We start from the raw sequence: 23,149 nt of genomic DNA on the forward strand, positions 1-23,149 counted from the left end.
AAGACTTGCTCCCAAAGTGTTTGTTTTACAATCTCGGGTCTTAGAAATAACACAGGTGGCATGAGAGGAAGCTGTCCAGGGGCTGTGGGTGGTGGGCAGCCTTTCCCTGAGCCAGTACGGGGACGTGGATAAGGGGCAACAGGTCCTTGCCGCTTTTCCTAGGTCCCTGGCCCGTGCCTGAGGCCTGGGATCTCTGTAGCCCCGAGGTGGAGTCAAGCCTGGGGCCCCGGGCCCCAGTCTTAGCCGCAGCCTCGGGCAAGCTGCGTAACATCTCTGAACTGGGACTGTGCGGATTCGAGAAGGCAGCGGACGCAAAAGGAGCCCAGCCAGGGCTGGCGCTTCCCGCAAGCGGCCGCGCGTGGCTGCCCGGGGATCACTCGGGCGACGCTCGCGGGCCAGGCGGGGCGTTCCCGGGGCCGCTCTTGTGACGCCACGGGCGTTACCCAGCAACCGCGAACGCCGCGGCGGTGAGCTTGCGGGCGGGCGGCTGGGGCGGCTCCGGGCTCGGGTTCTGCGGCGGCGCCTGCAGCGCGGATCCCCCACGTCCCCGCTCGGGCCGGGCCTCAGAAACGGGCGAGCCCGGGCGCGGGAGGAAGCGGCGGCCCCGGCTCGGGTCCTGCGACGCCCAGCTCCCCTCGGGCGCCCCGAGGGGTCCCCGCCCCCCGCCGCGGCCCCGCCCCTGCCTCAAGGCCCCGCCCCCCGTGGCCGGCGCTGGCCCCGCCCCTTGGCCCGGGCTGCTGGGAGTCCCCGGCGGGGCGGGGGTCAGCTCTGGTCCCGGTGGTCCTGGGCGCGGCGCCATGGCCTCCGAGGCGGTGAAGGTTGTCGTGCGCTGCCGCCCCATGAACCAGCGGGAGCGGGAGCTGCGCTGCCAGCCCGTGGTGACTGTGGACTGCGCGCGCGGCCAGTGCTGCATCCAGAACCCGGGCGCCGCCGACGAGCCGCCCAAGCAGTTCACCTTCGACGGCGCATACCACGTGGACCACGTCACCGAGCAGATCTACAACGAGATCGCCTACCCGCTGGTGGAGGTGAGGGAGCCCGGCAGGCCGCCCTGCAGGCAGCAGGGCATGGGTCCGCCACGAGGGTCCCCAGGGGGCTGCGCTGCCCCCCAGCCAGGAGGAAAGGCCCTCGAGGGGCGCAGGCGGACGGGAACAGGTAGGTCCGGAGGCTTTTGTCCAGGCGGGACACAACCAGAGCCTGCCTCTAGTGTCGCCTCCGGGTCTGCACTATCCCCAGCGTCTCCGCCTCCCGGGTTCAAGCGATTCTCCTGCCTCAGCCTCCCAAGTAGCTGGGATTACAGGTGCCTGCCACCACGCCCGTCTAATTTTTGTGTTTTTAGTACAGATGGGGTTTCACCATGTTGGCCAGGCTGGTCTCGAACTCCTGACCTCAAGTGATCCGCCCGCCAAGTGCTGGGATCACAGGCATGAGGCACCGCGTCCAGCCGAATGGTGACTTTTCATCTTCCCTCACTGGCAAGTCGGGGCACACCCAGCCCTGTTTTGGTTACAGCATGGGTCTTTGCAGTGGAACCGGGCATAGATGCCATGTGGGCCCTTGGGGTCTCAGAACAGTTCTCTGGGCCAATCTACCCACACAGGATCCACCCCAAGCCCACACTAAGGTCTAGAATTTGCAAGCTCATGAGCTCTGCAAGGGCAGGAACTGTGTCTGCCTCGTTCACCACTTTGTCCGTAGGCTTAGCATAGTCCCTGTCGAATGAATAGAAACAGCGATGAATGAAGAATGACTTTGGGAATGACTTTGGGGACAGCACCGGGTTTGCCTCCTCTCTTCCTTCCAGGCCTCATCTTCCACCCCTCCCCCAGTCCCTCCTGCTCTCCACACCTCATCTGTGTGGCTTTACTCAAGCTGACCCCTCAGCCTGGAATGCCTTCCTCTTCCTGTCACCTGGCAAAGTACGAACCCCACTCCCAGCTCCCCCAGTTCTCCCTGTCTTTGCCGCCTGGAAAGCTGTGCTTCGTTCTTCCTGTGCCATCCTGTTTTCGCTTCTTTGTACTCCCTGTCCCTGCCGGCTGGCTGCCTGGACTCTTGTCGCTGTGTGCCCCGCCCCATAGCCCGCCATGAGAATCGCCTGTACGTGTCCAGCTCCCTGCGTTGCAGGCAGACATTGGGCCATCACCTGTGTATGGCAGTGCTTCCTGTGCCCATGCACGAAAGAAGCCCCGTACGCACCCTGTGAGAGCCCCGCAGGTTCTGCTCCTACCCTTTAAGATATTGATTTTTTTTTTTTTTTTTTTTTGAGACGGAGTCTCGCGCTGTCGCCCAGGCTGGGGTGCAGTGGCACGACCTCGGCTCACTGCAATCTCCTGGGTTCAATAAATTCTCCTGCCTCAGCCTCCCGAGTAGCTGGGACTGCAGGAGCTCACCACCACACCCGGCTAATTTTTCATATTTTTAGTAGAGACAGGGTTTCACCGTGTTGCCCAGGCTGGTCTCGAACTCCTGACCTCAGGTAATCTGCCCACCTCAGCCTTCCAAAGTGCTGGGATTACAGGCATGAGCTACCCCGCCCGGCCCAAGGTGTTTTTCTTATCATCTTATCAATTTGCCTCAGTAAGGCCAGCCCAAGGGCACACGGTCAGTGAAGTGGAGATGGATGTGAGCCCAGGGGGCCAAGCCCACAGCGCAGGCTCTTCCCCATCCACACACAGGGACAGCTCCTACCCCACCAGACAGTCAACTCCTTGAGGACAAGCTGCGCCTTGTTTATCTCCACAGTCCAGTGCCATTGTTGGTGGGGGGACCAGGAAGGGCCCTGAGTCTGTGGGTTAGGGAGCCCTGTCCCGAGCCCTGCTGTGCCTGCTCCTCTGAGCACGGGGTCCTGCCTTCCTCCCATGCAGGGCGTCACTGAGGGCTACAATGGCACCATCTTTGCCTACGGCCAGACAGGCAGCGGGAAGTCCTTCACCATGCAGGGCCTGCCGGATCCGCCCTCCCAGAGAGGCATCATCCCCAGGGCCTTCGAGCACGTGTTCGAGAGCGTCCAGGTACGGGCCTCGCAGAGGGAAGGGGCAGGGCCAGAGTTGCAGCTGGGCCCAGAGCACTTCTGACAGGTGGCAGAGACACGGGAAGTCTTTGGAGCCCGGCCTGACCCGTGCAGATCAGCAGAGAAGGCTCTGGGTTCTGAAAAGGTGGCGGGAAAAAAACTTAGAACAGAGAAAATTCTGTCCATGCTTTTCTCTCACCATTTTTGCCTTCTAACCCTTAGTTGAGCATTTCCCATGGATCTGCTGACCCTGTGCACTGGGCCAGGAAGTGGTTGTAACAATCACAGCTTCCCTCTTTATTGAGCAGTTGTTATGGACCAAGTCATATGTGAAGCCCTTGGCATCCTTATCTCACTGAATCTCCAGCCTGACCCAGGAGGTAGCTGATAACCCCATTTTTGAGATAGGGAGATTGAGACTCTGAGCCTTTATCGGCCAAGTTGAGACTAGACTCTGAATTCATCCCGGCATCCAGGCTGCAGGTGAGAATTACCTGGCGACCATTTGTGGCAGTGCACGGGGAATGGCGGATGGGGATAACCCTGATCAGCTGCAGAACCCACTGTGCCACTCTCAGGACTCATCATGGTGGCCACAGCAACATGTAGGGCCTTGGAGAGCTGCCAGGGACCAGCCCAGAGCCAGTGCTTGCCCCAGGCCTTCCCTGTGGCCTCAGGTTTTTTTTTTTTTTTTTTTTTTTGTGAGACGGAGTCTTGCTCTGTCACCCAGGCTGGAGTACAATGGCATGACCTTGGCTCACTGCAACCTCTGCCTCCCAGATTCAAGCAATTCTCCTGCCTCAGCTTCCCGAGTAGCTGGGATTACAGGCACCCATCACCACACCTGGCTATTTTTTGTACTTTTAGTAGAGATGGGGTTTCGCCATGTTGGCCAGGTTGGTCTTGAACTCCTGGCCTCAGGTGATTCATTGGCCTCGGCCTCCCAAAGTGTTGGGATTACAGGTGTCAGCCACCGCGCTTTTTCTTTGTTTGTTTTTGTTTTTGTTTTTGAGACGGAGTCTTGCTCTTTCGCCCAGGCTGGAGTGCAATGGCGCGATCTTGGCTCACTGCAACCTCTGCCTCCCGGGTTCGAGCAATTCTCATGCCTCAGCCTCCTGAGTAGCTGGGATTACAGGTGTCCACCACCATGCGCAGCTAATTTTTTTTTTTTTTTGAGACGGAGTCTCGCTCTGTTGTCCAGGCTGGAGTGCAGTGGCGCAATCTCAGCTCACTGCAAGGTCCGCCTCCTGGGTTCACGCCATTCTCCTGCCTCAGCCTCCTGAGTAGCTGGGACTACAGGCACCCACCACCACGCCTGGCTAATTTTTTGTATTTTTAGTAGCGACGGGGTTTCACCGTGTTAGCCAGGATGATCTCGATCTCCTGACCTTGTGATGTGCCTGCCTTGGCCTCCCAAAGTGCTGGGATTGCAGGCATGAGCCACCGCGCTTGGCCTAGCTAATTTTTGTATTTTTAGTAGAGACAGGGGTTTCACCTTGTTGGTCAGGCTGGTCTCGAACTCCTGACCTCAGGTGATCCAACCACCTAGGCCTCCGAAAGTGCTGGGATTACAGGCATGAGCAGCGCCCTGCCCTGTTTTTTTTGTTTTGTTTTGTTTGTTTTTTGTTTGTTTTTGTTTTTAACCTGAATAACGAGGAGGCCTCTGTTTCCTTTCCCATGAGGCTTGTAGACAGAGCATTAGACAGCAATATGAAGATTATGCAACTCAAAGAGGCCTGAGCGCCCACCAAGCTGGAGACAGGAGAGAGCTTGCCAGGAAGGCCAGCAGGGCGGGTTGGGTTGGAGACTCCTCTTGCCCCGATGTCCCTTCTCCTCCCGTGATGTCCTGGTGGCAGAGGGCCCAGGCCCCAGGGTCAGACCTGGCAGCAGGTGGACTTCGAGCTCTGATGTCTAGGTTCTTTCTGTGTACTCCCTGCAGTGTGCAGAGAACACTAAGTTCCTGGTCCGGGCCTCCTACCTGGAGATCTACAATGAAGATGTCCGGGACCTCCTTGGGGCTGACACCAAGCAGAAGCTGGAGGTGGGTGCAGACCCACTGTGGGCAGGTGGGGCTGGTAGGGGGGAGGTTGGCATTGGTGCTGCTCCCTCAGAAATATGGGAAAGTGTCCTGAGGGTGCCGGCACTGGGAGACTAGAGTCGGGACTTTTTTTTTTTTAATTAAAAAAAAATTTTTTAGGCAGGTGCAGTGGCTCTTGCCCGTAATCCTAACACTTTGGGAGGCCAAGGTGGGCAGATCACTTGAGGTCAGGAGTTCGAAACCAGCCTGGCCAACATGGTGAAAACCCATCTCTACTAAAAATACAAAAACTAGCTGGGCGTGGTGGTGCATGCCTACAGTCCCAGCTACTGGGGAGGCTAAGGCAGGAGAATCACTTGAACCCAGGAGGTAGAGGTTACAGTGAGCTGAGATTGTGCCACTGCACTCCAGCCTGGGCAACACAGTGAGACTCCGTCTCAAAATATATATATCTATATTATCTATATATAGATAATATATATAATATAGATAATATAGATACTATAGATACTATAGATAATATAGATATATTATATATAATATAGATAATATATTATCTATATATATAATATAGATTATCTATATATATTATCTATATATATTCTATTATCTATATTATATATAGATAATATTCTATTATCTATATTATATATAGATATATATATTATATATATAGATTATCTATATTATATATAGATAATCTATATATATAATATATATATCTATATATAATATAGATAATAGAATATTATCTATATTATATATAGATATTATCTATATTATATATAGATAATATCTATATTATAGATAATATTATCTATAATATAGATATATATATGACAGGGTCTCGCTGCGTTGCCCAAGCTGGCTTCGAACTCCTGGCCTTGAGCCTTCCACCTCAGCGCCCCCAGTAGCTGGGACTACAGGCATGCACCACCACATGAACCCAGCCACTTGGTGTTTTTTATGCAGGAGCCTCCAGCCTCCCACCTAGAGTTTTTCTACTGCGTTCCCTCTCCTAGTGCAGCTGAATCATAGCTCAGCCCCCAGACAGGGAAGCAGAGACAGGAGGCAACAGAGGGTGTTGCTCCCACATGTCAGCCCCAGAAGGCCAGCCTGTGGAGTTAGGGCACTCTGGCCCCCTGCAAACCTTCTGCTAACCCGCTCTGGAGCAGCAGGGAGCCCTCCTCCCCTTCGTCACTACCCTGGACCCTAGAAAGGCCTCAGTTACCCGGGCCTAGAGGGGCCGAAGGCTGGCAGCTGCTCACACTTGCTGCAGCTGAGCCACGGGCCTCAGGCCTATTGAACCAGCTGTCTTGGGGGCTGCAGTGACAGATGCGCTTGCTGAAACACACTCCAGAGGTCACCAGGCTTTAGACACGCTCCCTCGTGGAGGATGTGCAGATGGCTCTCATGTAAACCTCCTGGCAGTCCAGGAGGAGGCACCGTTCCTATTCCTTATAACAACAGATGAGGAAACTGAGGCTCCATGTGCCTAAGTAAGACCAACCCAAGGACACACAGTCAGTAAAGAGTGGCAATGGGATTTGAACCCGGGGGCTCCATAGCACACACTCTTAACCCGTGCTTAACACAGGCCGGATCGTGGTTGTAATCAGAGGTTATTACATCACCTAAGGCCAGCAAGAGGTTTGGGGAAGCAGAGTTCTATCCCCTCCCCGTAGCCACTGTAAACTACCATCACAGAACCCAGCCCTGAACTGCCTGATCTGGTGAGGCCTGAGGGGGCCTCTCCAGCGGGTTCTTCCCACCCATGTCCAGGCAAAATGTCAAGGGCTACCCTCCCCGTGGCAGCGATGGACACATTCCTGCCATGCTCCCCTCTCTCATCCTTGCCGCATCCCAGCTGGTTGCCATGGTGACCCGGCTCTGGCCTCTCCGCAGCAGAGATGAGCGGTTACCAAGGAACCTGGTGCACGGCTTGGGGCTGTCACTCAGCGCCTCCCCAGGCGTCGGGGGTGGAGTGGGGTTGGGAGCACGGTGGGGGGGGACCCCTGAGGCCATCACAAGTGTGGGAGCAGGGAGCCTTCCTAGGCTGGAAAATATCGTGGCGGGAGACCCCTCGGGTGAGATGTTGTCTCCTGGGGTTGCTCAGGCCCGAGATGGCGACCTCATCCTCTTTGTAACTGAGCCCCCGCGGAGTACCCGCAGAACCGTTTTTTAGATCTGTTCTCTTCCTAATCCTCATAATAATCTTGTAGAAATAGGAGTTATCATCCCCATTTTATGGAAGAGAAAATTGAGGCTTAGAGAGGCATATTAACCTCCCCAACCAGCAAGTCACAGAACAAGGTGCCCTCAGGCCACACGTGGCTCCGTCCTCTGGGCTCCCTCCTCACAGCTGCCGCCTGGGCCGAGACCTGCCCTCTGTCATCTCAAGCTTCAGCCGCTGCAGGATGCTCTGGCCTCTCTCTGTGCCCTGAACCCTGGAGCCTTCCATCGGCTGTGACCCCACTAACAAACAGCTGTGACCCCACTAACAGCTGTGACCTTCACCTTCTACTTTCTGGGTGTCAGTTACTCCTCTATTCCATGAAGCCCAGTCCCTTGGTGGGGCTTGGCTGTTTCTCCACGCTTCAGCAGACAGGACCAGCTGTGCCTCGCCCCGACCCCCACCCACGCCTCTCCCACAGCAGGGGCCTGAGCCCACCTGGGACCTCCCTAGAGCTGCTGGGAGCAAAGCAGCTGAGCCTCCTGTGGCTCTGACCCGCAGGGCCACTTGGCAGACAAATGCCTTTTGTCCTCATTCATTCTGCTCTGGTGCCAGAGTGGTTTTATTTCCTCTCATACTTGAAAAATACCGTGTTTCACAGCTCCGTGTCCGCAGCAAAATGACTTTGCTGCCTGGAAAGCCAGCAGGGAGCCCTCAGATAAATTAATTTACTGCTGCCATCGCCCTGAGGGCTGGGGGCCTCTGGGCTGTGAGCCTGCAGGGTTCTGGGGAGCAAGTGGGCTCACCTGTGATCTGAGGGTTTGGGGATATTCCTGTTGTTCTAGAGCCACGGCAGAGGGGATCTGGAGCCTTAGCAACGGGCGAAGGGAGACAGCACTCAGGGCTCATGGGTGACGACAGGCTCAGCCCCTGGGATCTGAAGCTCCCTAAAGGAAAACCACCTTTGTAATCATAGCACTAACAACAACAGCACAGACAGTGGCTGGCATCTATGGGGCACTTAGGTGCTGGCACCATGCTAAGCATTGTGTGTGTCTTATTTTACAGATTCCTCCCCATATCCTATGAGATAGCTGTCTCATGCCCATTTTACAGATGTGGAAACTGAGTCTTAGGTTGTCATTGGCTGAAGGTCCCATAGCAAGTAGGAGGCAGGGGTAGGTCTGAGGCTGGCTGGGCCTGGAACACACCCCTCCCTGTGACAGGCATGTGAGGTGCCAGCCTGCATTACAGGAGGGCGAGGGCGGTCTGGATGGGGCCCTTCTCTCTGGTTCCTTGACCATCCCTGGTCCTAACCCTTGGCGGCTGGAGGTTCCTCCCCTGACCGTTCCTCCTCCCTCAGCTGAAGGAGCACCCAGAGAAGGGCGTGTACGTGAAGGGGCTGTCCATGCACACGGTGCACAGCGTGGCCCAGTGTGAGCACATCATGGAGACCGGCTGGAAGAACCGCTCGGTCGGCTACACGCTGATGAACAAGGATTCCTCACGCTCGCACTCCATCTTCACCATCAGCATCGAGATGTCTGCCGTGGGTATGCGAGGCCGTTGTTGGGGGCAGGGGGACAGATGACCCAGCCACACTTCCACTCCCACTAGCCAAGGCACGCCACCTCTCGGGGCCGCAGGAGCCCCTGGAAAGTGGGAAGAGATGCTCTAACAGCCTGGAGGAAACCCAAGAGGACCCTTGGGATGCTGGGACCCGTGTTCCCAGGATAAACAGCAGCAAAGACAGTAACACTGGGAGCCAACATTGAGCACTCACTGTGTGCCAGACAATTTTTATTTATTTATTTGTTTTTTGAGACAAGGTCTCACTCTGTCACCCAGGCTGGAGTGCAGTGGTGATCTCGGCTCACTGCAACCTCCACCTCCCAGGCTCGGGCGATCCTCCCACCTCAGCCTCCTGAGCAGCTGGGACTACATGCACACCACCATGCCTGGCTAATTTTTTGTAGAGATGGGGTCTTGCTGTGTTGCCCAGGTTGCTCTTGAAGTCCTGAGCTCAAGCAATACTCCCGCCTCCCAAAGTGTTAGGATTACAGGCTTGAGCCACTGCGCCCGGCCAGTGTGCCAGGCAATGTGTGTGCATTATCTCACTTACTCCTACAGCACTCCCATGAGGTGGATACTGAATCATCCTCATTTTACAGAGGAAGAAATTGAGGCCACACAACTAGGAACTAGTGTCAGAGCCTGGCTTCTATCCCGGGGTCTTCCTCTGGAGTGTGTGTCACTCCAATCTTGTGGATTCTCCTCTCCCTCTGTAACGTTCTCTACTCCTCAGTCATCTCATTATTATTTTTTTCTGGAAATGCTGCCGAGAAAGCAAAGAGGAAGGAAAGAAATCCATGTTTATTTGGGGGCCCCTATTGGCCATCTGCAGTGCCAAACCCTTTATACCCTTCATTCCATTTAAATCCCACGACAGTCTTAGAGACAGGCACTAGAATCCTCATTTTATAGACGAGGAAACAGAGGCTCTGAGAGGTAAAGTGATTTGCTTGTTCGAGGTCTCACCACCGCTAATTGGTGGAGCTGGGATTTGAACACGGGTCTCCCTGATGTCTGGGTTTTCCCACGAATGCTGCAGCTGCCTCCAAGCTGTGGTCCATCATGACTAGAACTCCAAAGAGCAGTGGAGCAGGAGGTGGCCTCAGCCCAACTGGGAACATAATTCTGGAGAGATCCCTGACCCAGGGATCAGGGTCAGGAATTAGCTGGGTGTAATGGTACTTGCCTGTAGTCCCAGCTACTTGGGAGGCTGAGGTGAGAGGATTGGTTGAGCCCGGGAGACCGAGGGTGCAGTGATCTGAGATCGCACCACTGCACTACCCAGGGTCAAGGCCTGGGTAGATGGAACCTCCTGGATGCATTGCCCAGCCGGTGTGGTGACCTGGCCTTGGGCCAAGCCCCAGTGCTTGCTAAGGTATGAGGCCATGAGTCTGAGTGTCCCGGGGATGCTGATATAGGGAGGGTTGGGACCAGAGGGGTCACAGCCTCAATACTGCAGCTCAGGGAGGGGCAGAGACCAGGGCAACTGAGGACAGATCAGGAGGGAGGAGGAGGGAGCGGGTTTAGGGGGCACCTCTTGGTCTTTGCAGGAGGGTTTGAAGGATGAGGCAGGCTGGTTGCACATTCACCTTATAAAATAATGTGAGCTCAGTGATGATGGTAAAGTAGGGAATGGTAGGGAACAGTTACTCATAGTTCTGACACCTAAACACCACTAACATTTAAGCATTATATTAATATATAATTATTTATATTTATAATTCTTTATATGTTTATTTATATATAAATGTATATATTATATATATACATATATATTTTTTATACACACACACACACACACACACACATACACATTGGTTTGTTTTTTTTTGAGACAGCTCTGTTGCCCAGGCTGGAGTGCAGTGGTGCAATCTCAGATCACTGCAACCTTGGTCTCCCAGGCTCAACCAATCCTCCCACCTCAGACTCCCAAGTAGCTTGGAACTACAGGCATGCACCACCACACCCAGCTAATTTTTATGTTTTGTAGTGACAGGATCTCGCCATGTTGCCCAGGCTGGTCTCGAACTCCTGGATTCAGGCAATCCACCTCAGCCTCCCAAACTGCTGGGATTACAGACATGAGCCACTGCGCCCAGCCCATATTTTCTTTTGATCCTTTTTTTCCTATGAATGTTTTAAACATAACTGAAATCTTACGCCATCTTTCCCCTGGTTCCATCTCCCTTGCTGTCACTAAGCATTTCTGCACTTTACTGTCACCGTGTCTTCATGACCATGTGTGTTGGCCTGGCTCATGCCATTTTCCAACCGGTCCTTGACAATTGGTTTCCAGTTTCCCAGTGCTGCAAGTCATGCCACGATGGACATCTGTGTGCACAAAGCTTTTTCTCATCTGAGAGTCATTTCCTCAGACTCGGTTCCCTGCAATGGAGTCCTGGAGCAAAGATAACAAACGTGGTTAAGGCTCCTGGTCCGTTCTGCAAAGAGCTTCCCAAAGAGGCAGCACCAAGTTCCTTCCTGTCCTTTTTTGAGAGGCAGAGTCTCACTCTGCCACCTAGGCTGGAGTGCAGTGGTGCAATCATAGCTCATTGTAGCCTTGAACTTCTGGGCTCAAGCATCCCTCCCACCTCAGCCTCCTGAGTAGCTGGGACAACAGGCACTCGACACTACACACCCAGCTGTTTTTGGTGGTGTTTTTGTTTGTTTGTTTTCTTTTTCTTTTCTTTCTTTCTTTTTTTTTTTGAGACATGATTTTATTTTGCTGCCCAGGCTAGAATGCGGTGGCATGATCACAGCTCACTGCAACCTTAACCTCCTAGGCTCAGGTGATCATCCCACCTCAGCCTCTGAAGTAGCTGAGACCACAGGCATGCACCACCACACCCTGCTAATTTTTATACTTTTTTTTGTAGAGACGGGGTTTTGCCATGTTTTCCAGGCTGGTCTCGAACTCCTGGGGTCAAGCAATCCTCCCATCTCCCAAAGTGCTGGGATTACAGGTGTGAGCTACTGCCCCTGGCCTGTTGTTGTTGTTGTTGAGACAGAATCTTGCTCTGTCGCCCAGGCTGAAGTGCAGTGTTGCAATCTCGGCTCACTGCAACCTTTGTCTCCCAGGTTCCAGCAATTCTTGTGCCTCAGCCTCCTGAGTAGCTGGGATTACAGGCATGTGCCACCACGCCCGGCTAATTTTTGTATTTTTAGTAGATACAAGGTTTCACCATGTTGGCCAGGCTGGTCTTGAACTCCTGACCTCAGGTGATCCGCCTGCCTTGGCCTCCCAAAGTGCTGGGATTACAGGCATGAGCCACCGCACCCAGCCTGTTGTTTTTTAATAGCCTAAAGAACCAGCCGGCTACGAATGCGCTGTCTGTTTACCTTACTTCTCCAGACCACCAACCTGTCAACTAAAGAAAAATCAACAAGTCTGGGCACAGTGGCTCATGCCTGTAATCCCAGCACGTTGGGAGGCCAAGGCAGGATGATCACTTGAGGCCAGCAGTTCGAGACCAGCCTGGGCAACATAGGGACACCATATCTCTAAAAAGAAAGAAATTAGCCAGGCGTGGTGATGTACGCCTTCAGTCCCAGCTACTTGGGAGACTGAAGCAGGAGGATTGCTTGAGCCTGGGAGTTCGAGGCTGTATTGAGCTAGGATTGCACCACTGCACTCCAGCCTGGGCGACAGAGTGAGACCCTGTCCCAAAGGCAAAAAAAAAAAAAAAAAAAAGAGACATCCTACTGAGGATTATAGACTGAGGCCTACAGCCCAAAGCGGCTCTGTCAGTATTTCAGTTCACAGTTTATATACAGGTGGTGAAGACTCAGCACCTGCAGAATCGCATCTGACTTGCTCAGAATCACATCAAGGTTTGGGTGCAAGAGCACATCTGGTGATAGATTCCAGAGGCTTCCGCACGAACCCCGGCAGACATTATCTCGTGTAGGAAAAGGCATGGCCTAGGCTCTGTCTTTAAGTGATGTGGTGACTCAGCGACAGACATGGGGGACTGTAGACTCCATCCTGTTTTGTCTTCAAAGCGTGTCTGTGGAGCTCTGCACAGCTCTGTGCGTCGGCACAGAGGCAGCGTCTTTGTGAGCTGATTATGCTGGCAAGCGGAAAAGAGCAAACATGGCTTCTAACATCTGCCGCTTTGTCTCACAAACCCTAATGGGGAACCATGGGTAGTCTCATTTTGTTGATGTGGGGAATTGAGAATCTGGGAGGTAGGTGGCTCTGCTAATGCCACACTGCAAGGAGAAGACACGACTGGGTTGGGAACCGGGTCTAGGAGTCTCCAAAGCAGATGTTTTCTGTTTTGAATGACATCACTCCCTGGTGATCCAGCCCACACCCCTGCCCTTCTCTACCTTGACCTTGCAGGAAGCCTTCGGGAGCTGCTGTGGCAGCCAGAGGCCCTATTGCACTCAGAATGGTCTGCAACTCCAGGCCCTGCTCCTGGAGACAGCCTGCCCTGGGTTCTGATGGTGGCTATAGCTCTTAGCAGCTGTGTGACCTTGGACAAGTTCCATGCCCTCTCTGAACCTCAGTCTACCCATCTGTAAGATGAGCCCAATAATAGCACCTGCTTCCTGGGGCTCCTGTGCAGCTGAGGGGAAACCCTCGGTGGGTGGGCATTGAGCACCCAGTGCCTGGCACTGATTGCCCTCGATACATAGGGCTCACCCGAGGCCCTCGCCACTTTGCCTGGTCTGTGTGCAGATGAGCGGGGCAAGGACCACCTCCGGGCGGGCAAGCTGAACCTGGTGGACCTGGCGGGCAGCGAGCGGCAGTCCAAGACCGGGGCCACGGGCGAGCGGCTCAAGGAGGCCACCAAGATCAACCTGTCGCTCTCGGCACTGGGCAATGTCATCTCGGCGCTGGTGGACGGGCGCTGTAAGCACATCCCCTACCGTGACTCGAAGCTGACGCGGCTGCTGCAGGACTCACTGGGCGGCAACACCAAGACGCTCATGGTGGCCTGCCTGTCGCCTGCGGACAACAACTACGATGAGACACTCAGCACGCTGCGCTACGCCAACCGGGCCAAGAACATCAGGAACAAGCCGCGCATCAACGAGGACCCCAAGGATGCGCTGCTTCGCGAGTACCAGGAGGAGATCAAGAAGCTCAAGGCCATCCTGACACAGCAGATGAGCCCCGGCAGCCTGTCAGGTGGGACCACGTTGGGGTAGTGGCGGGAGGGCCAGGTCCCCAGGAGAAAGCTTCCTGCCCTCTGTCTTCTCGCCTCCAACTTCCCACCTAAAAGACGGTGGGAGCAGCATCCTCCCACCCCTCAGCCCCATGTGAGCGCAGGGCCCTGGTTGGAGATGGCCCAGATGGTATCTGCTTGTCAGTGTCCTGGGAGGAGGGCAGTCCGTCTGGCCTGTCCCATCTGACGCAGGCTGTTGCCCACTCCCCGCCTCTCATCTGCTCATCCATTATCCCCCCCACCCCCACCACACCCCCCACCACACCCCCGTCTGCTGCTGTCTGTGGCATTGTCGCAATGCGTGTTCGCTGCTCAGCAGCTGGCAACTCACTCCCCACGGCCACACCTGCTCCTCGCAGGCACCTTGTTACTGCAGCTTTTGCGCCCCGGCATTTGCCTGTCACCTGGCAGGTGGAAATCCACACCTGGAGCATTGGCCTGAAGGGGCTTTGGAACTAAAGGACTCTTTTTTTTTTTTTGAGACGGAGTCTCGCTCTGTCGCCCAGGCTGGAGGGCAGTGGCATGATCTTGGCTCATTGCAACCTCTGCCTCCCGGGTTCACGCCATTCTCCTGCCTCAGCCTTCTGAGTAGCTGTGAAGGACTCTTAAGATTTTCTTATCTCAGAAGCTCTTGGGGAAGGGAACACAAAATACTTGGGTCTGTCTGTCCATTCATCCCCCTCCCACCCACCTTCCTCTCCATCTATTCATTCTACACACACCCATTCACCTACCTGCTCATCCACCCATCTGTCCATCCTCCCATTTACCCATTCATCCACCCACCTTTTCTTCCACCTACCCACCTTCCCACCCACCCCATTACTTATCCATCTGCATACTCATCCATCCATCCACCCACTCACCCACCTATACATCTATCCATCCATCCATCCATCCATCCATCCATCCATCCATCCATCCATGCATCCATCCATGCATCCATCCATCTATCCATCTATCCATCCTCCCATCTACCCCTCTCTCCCTCCATTCCATCAATCCATTTCTTCCTTCCATCCATCCATCTACACAGCCACCCACCCACCCATCCATACTGACCCTTCCTTCCTTTCTTCCATCCATTCATCTGTCATCCATCCATGCATCCATTCATCCACTGATCCTTTCTTCCATCCATTTGTCCATGCATCCATCTATTCATCGATCTTCCTTTCATCCACTCATCTATTCATCCAGAGATCCTTTCTTCCTTTTTTCCTTCCATCCTTCCATCTCCCATCCATCCATCCATCCATTCATCCATTCATCCATCCATCTCCATCCTTCCTTCTATCTACCCACCTACCCATCTTCCATTCATTTTATCTACCCATCCATTCACCCATTCTAATCACCCACCCCATCCACCCTACCATCCATATACCCACCCATTCATTCACTCCATCGTATCATCCATTCTTTTATCTATTTTTCCACTCACCTACCCATCTATCCACTGAAGGTTCCCTGAGCTGCTCCTCTGTGTGGACCCGTGCTGGGTACTGGATACACAGAGATGAATCAGATGCAGGCTGTGCCTCGTGGGGTACCTAATCTCCTGAGGAAGAAGGACACTCCAATGGACCATCACATGCAACGAGACACATTCTAGGGCAGACAGCTGTACAGGGCAGAGAGGAGTGCGTGGTCAGCCAGGTCTGTCTGTGGGTGGGATAAGGTCAGTGAGGGAAGGCTTCCCGGAGGAGGCAGTAATTGAGCAGTCTTGGAAGAGGAGAAATTTCCCTGTTAGGATGAGAGTGTCCAGTGTGTGCAGAGATGCATAAAACTCTAAGGTGCATTTGGGGAACTACAAAGCCCTCTGCTGGCTCCCTTGGGCATAGGGGTGATGGGAGGTGGTCAGGCAGGACTGGGGTGGAGAGGGCCTTGAACACTATTGCAAGGCATTCCACCTCAGCCATCTGCCTTCCTCCTCTTTCCCTACTCCTCACCCCAACCCTACTCACCCCCAAGATTGGTAAGGGGGAAGACAAGAATGGTGAGGGTACCAGGAGGGAGTGGGGGAGGCTCGGCCCGCGGCCCCCGCACCTAGCAGCTAACACCTGTGCAGTCCTTCCAGTGGTGATGGAGGCAGCCCCCAGGATAGAGGCTGTTAGCATCCCTTCTCCCTGGATGAGGAGCAAGGAGCCCAGCCAGCAGCATGACTGAGGTGGTGCTGGGTGGATAGCTGAGCACTGAGCAGTTATCACCAGCTCCCTCCCAGCTCCTCAGACAAGCAACTCAGTCACTGAGAACCTCAGTCTCTTCATCTGTAAAGGGGACATCATAGCGACCCCTGCCTTGTGTGTGCTGTGAGGCAACTGGGAAAATTGCCTGAGGTCATGCATGTGTGGGCTCAGCACGAGGCCTGGCACGGTGGGCTCCAGAGACAATGCATGCTGCCTTCACTTTGGAGCTGGGCCTTGAGACCAGGCGTGCCTGACCCAAAGCTCCCTGTGTTTGCCCCTCCCAGGACTCACTTTAGACATTTCCCCCTTAGCCCTGGTTCTCCCTCTAGCATATCCCTCTTTTTCCCTTTCAACAAAACTTGAAACATCTGTCTACTTTTACCGGTCCCAGTCTCTCTCCCTCTGCTCTCTCTTGCCCCTACCCAGGCAGGCCCTGTCCTGGCCCATTGACGTTGTCCTTGTCACCGATGGCCTCCTGTCGTGGAGCCCGGTGACTGTCCTGGGGCAGGCCTCACCTTGCCGTCTCAGCACCAGTTGGCTCAGCAGATCCCCTCCCTTCATGAGACCTTTGCTTCCTACATGCCCTCTGCCCTGGCTCCCTTCCTGCCTCCCCACCCGCCTCTCCTCAGTTCCCAGGGGCGAGTCCTCCCTGCTCCCTGGCCTCTTAACCCTGGGCTGTCCCAGGCTGGTCCTCTGCTGTCCTCTCTCTGCACTCGCTGCTCAGGTGGCTTCGCCTGGGTCCCTGGTGTTATCACCACCTCTGCATTCCTGACTTCCCAAGTGCACCCCGCAGCCTGGCCATGCAATTTGTGTTTGTGTCTTTTTTTTTGAGATGGAGTCTTGCTCTGTCACCCAGGCTGGAGTGCAGTGGCGCGATCTCGGCTCACTGCAACCTCCACCTCCCGGGTTCAAGCGATTCTCCTGCCTCAGCCTCCCAAGTAGCTGGGACTACAGGCACGCACCACCATGCCCAGCTAATTTTTTGTATTTTTAGTAGAGATGGGGTTTTACCGTGTTAGCCAGGATGGTCTCAATCAGGACCTCGTGATTCGCCCGCCTCAGCCTCCCAAAGTGCTGAGATTACAGGCATGAGCCACCTCGCCTGGCCTCGTGTCTTAATTTATAAAGGTGACTGGGTGACAGCACAGAGATCCGCGCCACTGAAAGGAAAGCCCATCGTTACTCACAGTGCTCCTGGAAACCCGGGGTCAGGCACACACACATGGGGAAGCACCAGCATCAGTCTGGAGGGAGAAGGGAGTGGGGGCCCGGGCCACAGCCTTTACTGGGCTTCCTGTGGGAAACACACAGCAAGGCCTGGGAGGCAGGTTGGGACCAGCTGATTGGAATAATTCTGGTGGGCTTTGGGGTTGAGGGGCTGTTCCTGGTTGTCTCTGCCTGGCCCTGGGTCTGTTCAGGGCAGGGGGAATCTTGGCTTGGTGTGAGAGTTACATACAGCAGGTGGCTTGGGGTGTGGACTCGGGCTCGGCTGGTTTATATACCAAAGATGGACTCACTGACTCGTGGTTTACGGTTTCTAGGAATTAGCTCGCCCTGAAGGGCAGTCTAACCCTGCCCAGCAAGTCCCTCAAGATAATAGAACATCAAGCAATGTAGAAAAGAAGTAAAACATACTATACCATGTCCTCTGAATTCCAGACTTGAATCTGTAGCTGTGTAATAAGCATTTCAAACCCAACATGTCCCACTGTCAACTCGATGGGCCCCCAAATCTGCTAGGCGTGCAGCTCCCCCTAACAGCTGACAGAGGCAACTCAGGTGTTCAAACCAGGCACCTTGGGGTAGCCCCTGGCTTCTCACGTCCTCTCAAATCTACATCCAGTTGGTCAGCAGATCCTGCCATCTCCACCTTCAAAACTGGCTACAGCCTGGCCGGGCGCAGTGGTTCACGCCTGTAATCCTAGTACTTTGGGAGGCCGAGGTGGGCAGATCACTTGAGGTCAGGAGTTGGAGACCAGCCTGGCCAACATAGTGAAACCCCATCTCTACTAAAATAGAAAATATTAGCCAGGCGTAGTGGTGCACACCTGTAGTCGCAGCTACTCGGGAGGCTGAGGCAAGAGAATCACTTGAACCTGGGAGAGGGAGGTTGCAGTGAGCCGAGATCACACGATTGCATCTAGCCTAGGCGACAGAGCAAAGACCCCGTCTCAAAAAACAAAACAAAACAAAACAAAAACTGGCTACAGCCTGTTCACTGCTTCCCTCCAGACTGAGTTTCTGCACGCCCCCCCAACGGGTCTCCTAGTGCCTACCCTGGTTCCCCTCAGTGCACTCTCCACGCAGCAGCCAGGGAGAGCCTGTTCAAATGCAAGGCCTGTGACTGCCCTGTGCACACCTGCCTCATTCAACCTAGAGTCACAGCCAAAGCCCTCACCCGGCCCTCCACAGCTGTCACAATCTGGCATTATCCCTCTTGGACTTCTCCTCCTGTCCTGCCCATCACTCCCTCCCCTCCAGCCACACTGGCCTCCTGGCTGGGCCAGGAACAGTGCAGTCTCACAACCGCCTCAGGGCCCTCGCACTCACCGCTCCCCGTGTCTAGCAAGCTCCCCCTGTCTAGCAAGCGCCTCCTGTGCCCGCCCTCTCCTCGCTGCTTCCTTCATGCCTTGACTAAAAGGCCTTTAATAAATAAGCTTTTTATTTATTTATTTTTGAGACGGAGTCTTGCTCTTTCGCCCAGGCTGGAGTGCAGTGGTGCCATCTCAGCTCACTGCAACCTCCGCCCATCTGGTTCAAGCAATCCTCCTGCCTCAGCCTCCCGAGTAGCTGGGATTACAGGCTCCCGCCACCATGCCTGGCTAATTTTTGTATTTTTTTGGTAGAGACGGGGTTTTACTATGTTGGCCGTTGGCTGGGCTTTTCTTGAACTCCTGACCTCAAGTGATCCACCCGCCTAGGCCTCCCAAAGTGCTGGGGTTACAGACATGAGACACTGTGCCCAGCCTAACACACTATTTAAATGGCAACTTGGGCCGGGCAAGGCAGCTCACACCTGTAATCCCAGCACTTTCGCAGGCCGAGATGAGAAGATTGCTTGATCCCAGGAGTTTGAGACCAGCCTGGACAACATGGCAAGACCCCATCTCTACAAAAAATAAAAGATTAGCTGGGTGTGGTGGTGTGTGTCTGTAGTCCCAGCTACTCAGGAGGCTCAGGTGGGAGGATCATTTGAGCCCAGGAATTTGAGGCCTCAGTGAGTTATAATCCCACCATTGCACTCCGGCTTGGGTGGCAGAGCAAGACCCTGTCTCGATAAATATATAAGTAAAAAAATTGCAACCCTTCTAACTGCTTCTGACTCCCAAGCACCCTCCCTACTTGCTTTTTCTTCTCAGTACACATCGCCATGTAACGTGTTACCCATTTTGCTTATTTATTTTGATGGGAGGTGCTTAGGCAGGGCTGGAGTGGAGAGGGCCTCGAACACCACCATGAGGCATTTCACCTTGTCCATCTGCTTTTCTCCTCTTTTTTCCCAGTGGAAAACTCAGCGTGGGTGTGGAGTTTTTGTCTTTGTTCAATGCCACATCCTCAGAGTCTAGAACATCGAGGTGCTCCATAAATATTTGTTGGATGACTAACAGCCTTTTACATGGAGATGTGTTTGAAATAAGCTCAATACTTTAAAGTCTTCTTGAATGACCATGAGGTCGTCTTTGTATAGATTTCTGCTTAGTTCCTGCACACAATGTGCCCCTCATCCTGGCTGCTAATTTCTGTTTCTCCCCCAGCCCTGCTGTCCAGGCATGTGCCCCCAGACCCTGTGCAGGTGGAGGAGAAGCTGTTGCCCCCACCTGTGATCCAGCATGACATGGAGGCCGAGAAGCAGCTGATCCGGGAGGTGAGACCCAAGCGGGTGGGAACATGGAGAAGGGACAGGCAGGTGGGGCCCAGGGGGAAGGGCAGGGCTGCCGCTGGGGTCCAACGCGATATCACCGTACCTTCACCGTGGGTTTGGTCCTGAGAAAGTTGAAGCTCAAAGAGATGCCAGGACTTGCCCAAGGTCACACAGCAAAGAGTCTGAGCCAGGATTTGAACTTGAGTTCTTGACTCCAGACTGCATTCAATGCCGCCTTAGGGCCTGCGTGGTGAGAATAGAGGGGTGTGGAGGCTTCTCCAGGGGCGTGGTCTCCCCTCCGTTTTGAAGGAAGGGGTGGCTGTGCATTGATGGAAGCAGAAAAGGCATCCCTGGCTGTGGAAATGGCCTGTGCAGAGGCGAGGCAGTCAGGGTGGGGAGGAGTCTGTCCCCCAGCAGCCGACGACAAGTCTGAGAGCCAGCCAGCCCGTCTGACCAGCAGGTGAGTGTGGTGTTGGCCTCCTGGAAAAAGCTGTCACCTGGGGCACCTGGGTCCTCTCATCTGAGTGCCTCCCAACATCCCTGGGAAGCAGCGGGTCAGACGATGCCCGATTTCCAGAGGCGGAGCTGATCCCCAAAGCGGGACTTCCACAGCCAGGCTTGGCGGGGCCCCCCCCACTCCTGCCTTTGGCTCCATCCCTGACTCCACGCTCTGTTGGTTTCCAGAGATTCCCGCCTAAATGCTGCATCCTGAGACCTGAGCATGCCGTGGAGTTTGACATGTGGCAGTCCCTTTATTCATTTATTTATTTACTTATTTATTTTTGAGACAGCGTCTTGTTGTTACCCAGGCTGGAGTGCAGTGGTGCAATCTCAACTCACTGCACCTTCAAACTCCCTGGCTCAGGTGCTCCTCCCACCTCAGCTTCCCAAGTAGCTGGGACCACACGTGCATGTCATAACGCCTGGCTAATTTTTAAATTTTTTTGTAGAGATAGGGTCTCTATGTTGCCTAGGCTGGTCTTGAACTCCTGGGCTCAAGCGATCCTCCCACCTCAGCCTCCCAAAGTGTTGGGATTACAGGCGTGAGCCACTGCGCCGGGCCTGATAGTCCCTTTAGAACCCTGACTTTTCCTGATGTGAAACCTGATGCCAGGCAGGACGAGCTATCCCGGGGCTGGGCCTGGATGTATCCGCTGCTGGACCCCTGCCACTCACCTACCACCTCCCACTGGGGTCCGTCCTCAGGCCCCAGAAGCCCCTGTTGGGCTGTGTTACCTGGGGCCCAGCCCCTGGGGCAGACAGGAGAAGGACTGTGGGGGTCTCAGTCCTGTGGGCCGGAGACGTGGGAGAAATCCATCCAAGAGCCTCGGGTGCTGCACGTGACGGGCGGGGCCTGTGCTGTTTGGGGAGAGGCTCGATGGTGCCCCCAGTGGACGCCGTCCGCCCCTGCAGGCTCTGGAGCTCGGCAGCGGGCACTGCCTTTCTCCCTCCACTGCCGTTTCCAGACCGGGTGTCAGGTCCCTTCCTGTAGCTCTGGGGAGGCTCCCGGGGAGGCTTTAGCAAGGAGGGGCCCTGGGGGATGGCTGAGCTAAGACAAGCCCGCAGAAACCAGAGAAGTCAGCCTGCTGTTGTTCGGAGTGGGCATGGAGTCACACAGCGGGGCTCGGAGGCTGGGAGTCACACACAGAGCCACAGCCTGGGGGGCTCTGGTCACAGATGGAGGGGTGGGGCGGGCTGTGCAGGACGGGGACGGAGGCTTCCTTCCCGGGAAGCCCGGTGGGGCCGGCGGCACCCGCTGTCCAGTAAGTAGGGCACTGCCTCCCCCTGGTGGTCACCAGGGAGAAGCGACGCCGTTCCTGGCGGGCCCCTGGAGTGTCACGGATGGGGGTGCCTTCTGCCCTGGGGATGAGGTCTCCTGCCTCCTTCTCGTGGGGCGGCCTAGTGGACACTGCGTCAGAGTGGTGCTGGCTGACGCCACCGCCACCAGGATTCCAAGAAACCCTGAGGTTTCTTCTGTGAGCCATGCTTGGAGGAAGCGTTGAAGATGTCTGTGCCCCTCCCCCACCCCGCTATCCCTGCTTCCCTCCTGCCTCCCATTTGTTCTTTTTCTCAACTCTCATATTTATTGAGCACCTGCTATGCTCCTGGGACCGTGTTTCCCTTTGTATTCCAGAACCATTCAGGGAAAGGGAGGAGCCCCCTCTGTGTAGGGAAGAGGGCACGGGCCAGGAGCCGGGTTCCGGTCCCCAGTCTGAACCAGGGGTTTGGACCAGAAGATTCCTAGGGTCCGTCCAGCTTTCTGCAAGTCCATCCTTATGGGCTCTGTGACCTTGGGCAGGTTGTTTGAGCTCTCTGAGCCTCTGTCTCATCTGCAGAACAGGCATCATAGCGGCTTTCCTGCTGCTTCTTAGGGATGTAAGAGGATGAAATGAAGGGCCATCATCTCCTTGGCGGGGCTGTGTATCATGTACCAAGCAAGAGCTGGGGGTCAGCTCCGCCATTCAGTCCTTAACAGGCATATTGTGAGCGCGTGCTGGGTGCTGGACACTCTAGCCGGAGGGGGATGTGGGGCCAAGGAAGGGTTTTTCATGCTTTAAATGTTGGAAGTAAGAGAGCATGTGTTGTAGACTGTCGGGAATTATCCAGCACAGAGGGAGAAGTCGAGGTTATAGGAAGGAGGGGGCGGATTGCAAGCACAAGGTCCTGGAGCTGGGTGGCGTGGGCTCAGAGGAGATGGAGCTTCCGGGTAGATCTGCAGGTGGGTGGGAAGGTGAGGGAGTCCTGTACCTCCCTGTTCCCTGTGACTTACCAGGCAGGGGATGTGGGGGGAGAGGAGGGTTGGGAAGACAGAGCGAAAGGGTAGGACTGGGGCTGTGGGCTCAGCCATGTCGAAACCCGCCTGCCTGAGATTCAGGTCCCATGTTTAAAAGTGAGAATGGGGTTGGGCGCAGTGGCTCATGCTTGTAATCCCAGCACTTTGGGAGGCCGAGGCGGGCGGATCACTGGAGGTCAGGAGTTCAAGACCAAGCCTGGCCAACATGGCAAAACCCCGTCTCTACTACAAATACAAAAATTAGTTGGGTGTGATGGCACGTGCCTGTGATCCCAGCTACTTGGGCGACTGAGGCAGGAGAATCGGTTGAACCCGGGAGGTGGAGGTTGCAGTGAGC

The 23,149-nt window shown here is 54.9% G+C and overlaps 1 protein-coding gene across 11 annotated transcripts in view; it reads left to right on the forward strand.

Annotated features, from left to right (window-relative positions):
* The first annotated feature begins 500 nt into the window (after nt 1–500).
* Nucleotides 501–23,149, forward strand: part of KIF17 (kinesin family member 17) — a 52,784-nt gene continuing 30,135 nt past the window's right edge. For 2 of the 11 annotated variants that reach the window (XM_019012090.4, XM_019012097.4), the window contains exons 1-6: nt 501–1,028; nt 2,865–3,011; nt 4,950–5,051; nt 8,585–8,774; nt 13,478–13,930; nt 19,912–20,021. In XM_019012090.4, the coding sequence (XP_018867635.4) occupies nt 798–1,028; nt 2,865–3,011; nt 4,950–5,051; nt 8,585–8,774; nt 13,478–13,930; nt 19,912–20,021 (1,233 nt within the window). In that variant the 5' untranslated portion in view covers nt 501–797. The other 9 variants (XM_019012081.4, XM_055386628.2, XM_055386653.2 and 6 more) reach the window with 8 other exon arrangements.

This window comes from Gorilla gorilla, chromosome 1 (genome assembly GCF_029281585.2).
Source record: "Gorilla gorilla gorilla isolate KB3781 chromosome 1, NHGRI_mGorGor1-v2.1_pri, whole genome shotgun sequence".
NCBI classification, from domain to species: Eukaryota; Metazoa; Chordata; class Mammalia; order Primates; family Hominidae; genus Gorilla; species Gorilla gorilla.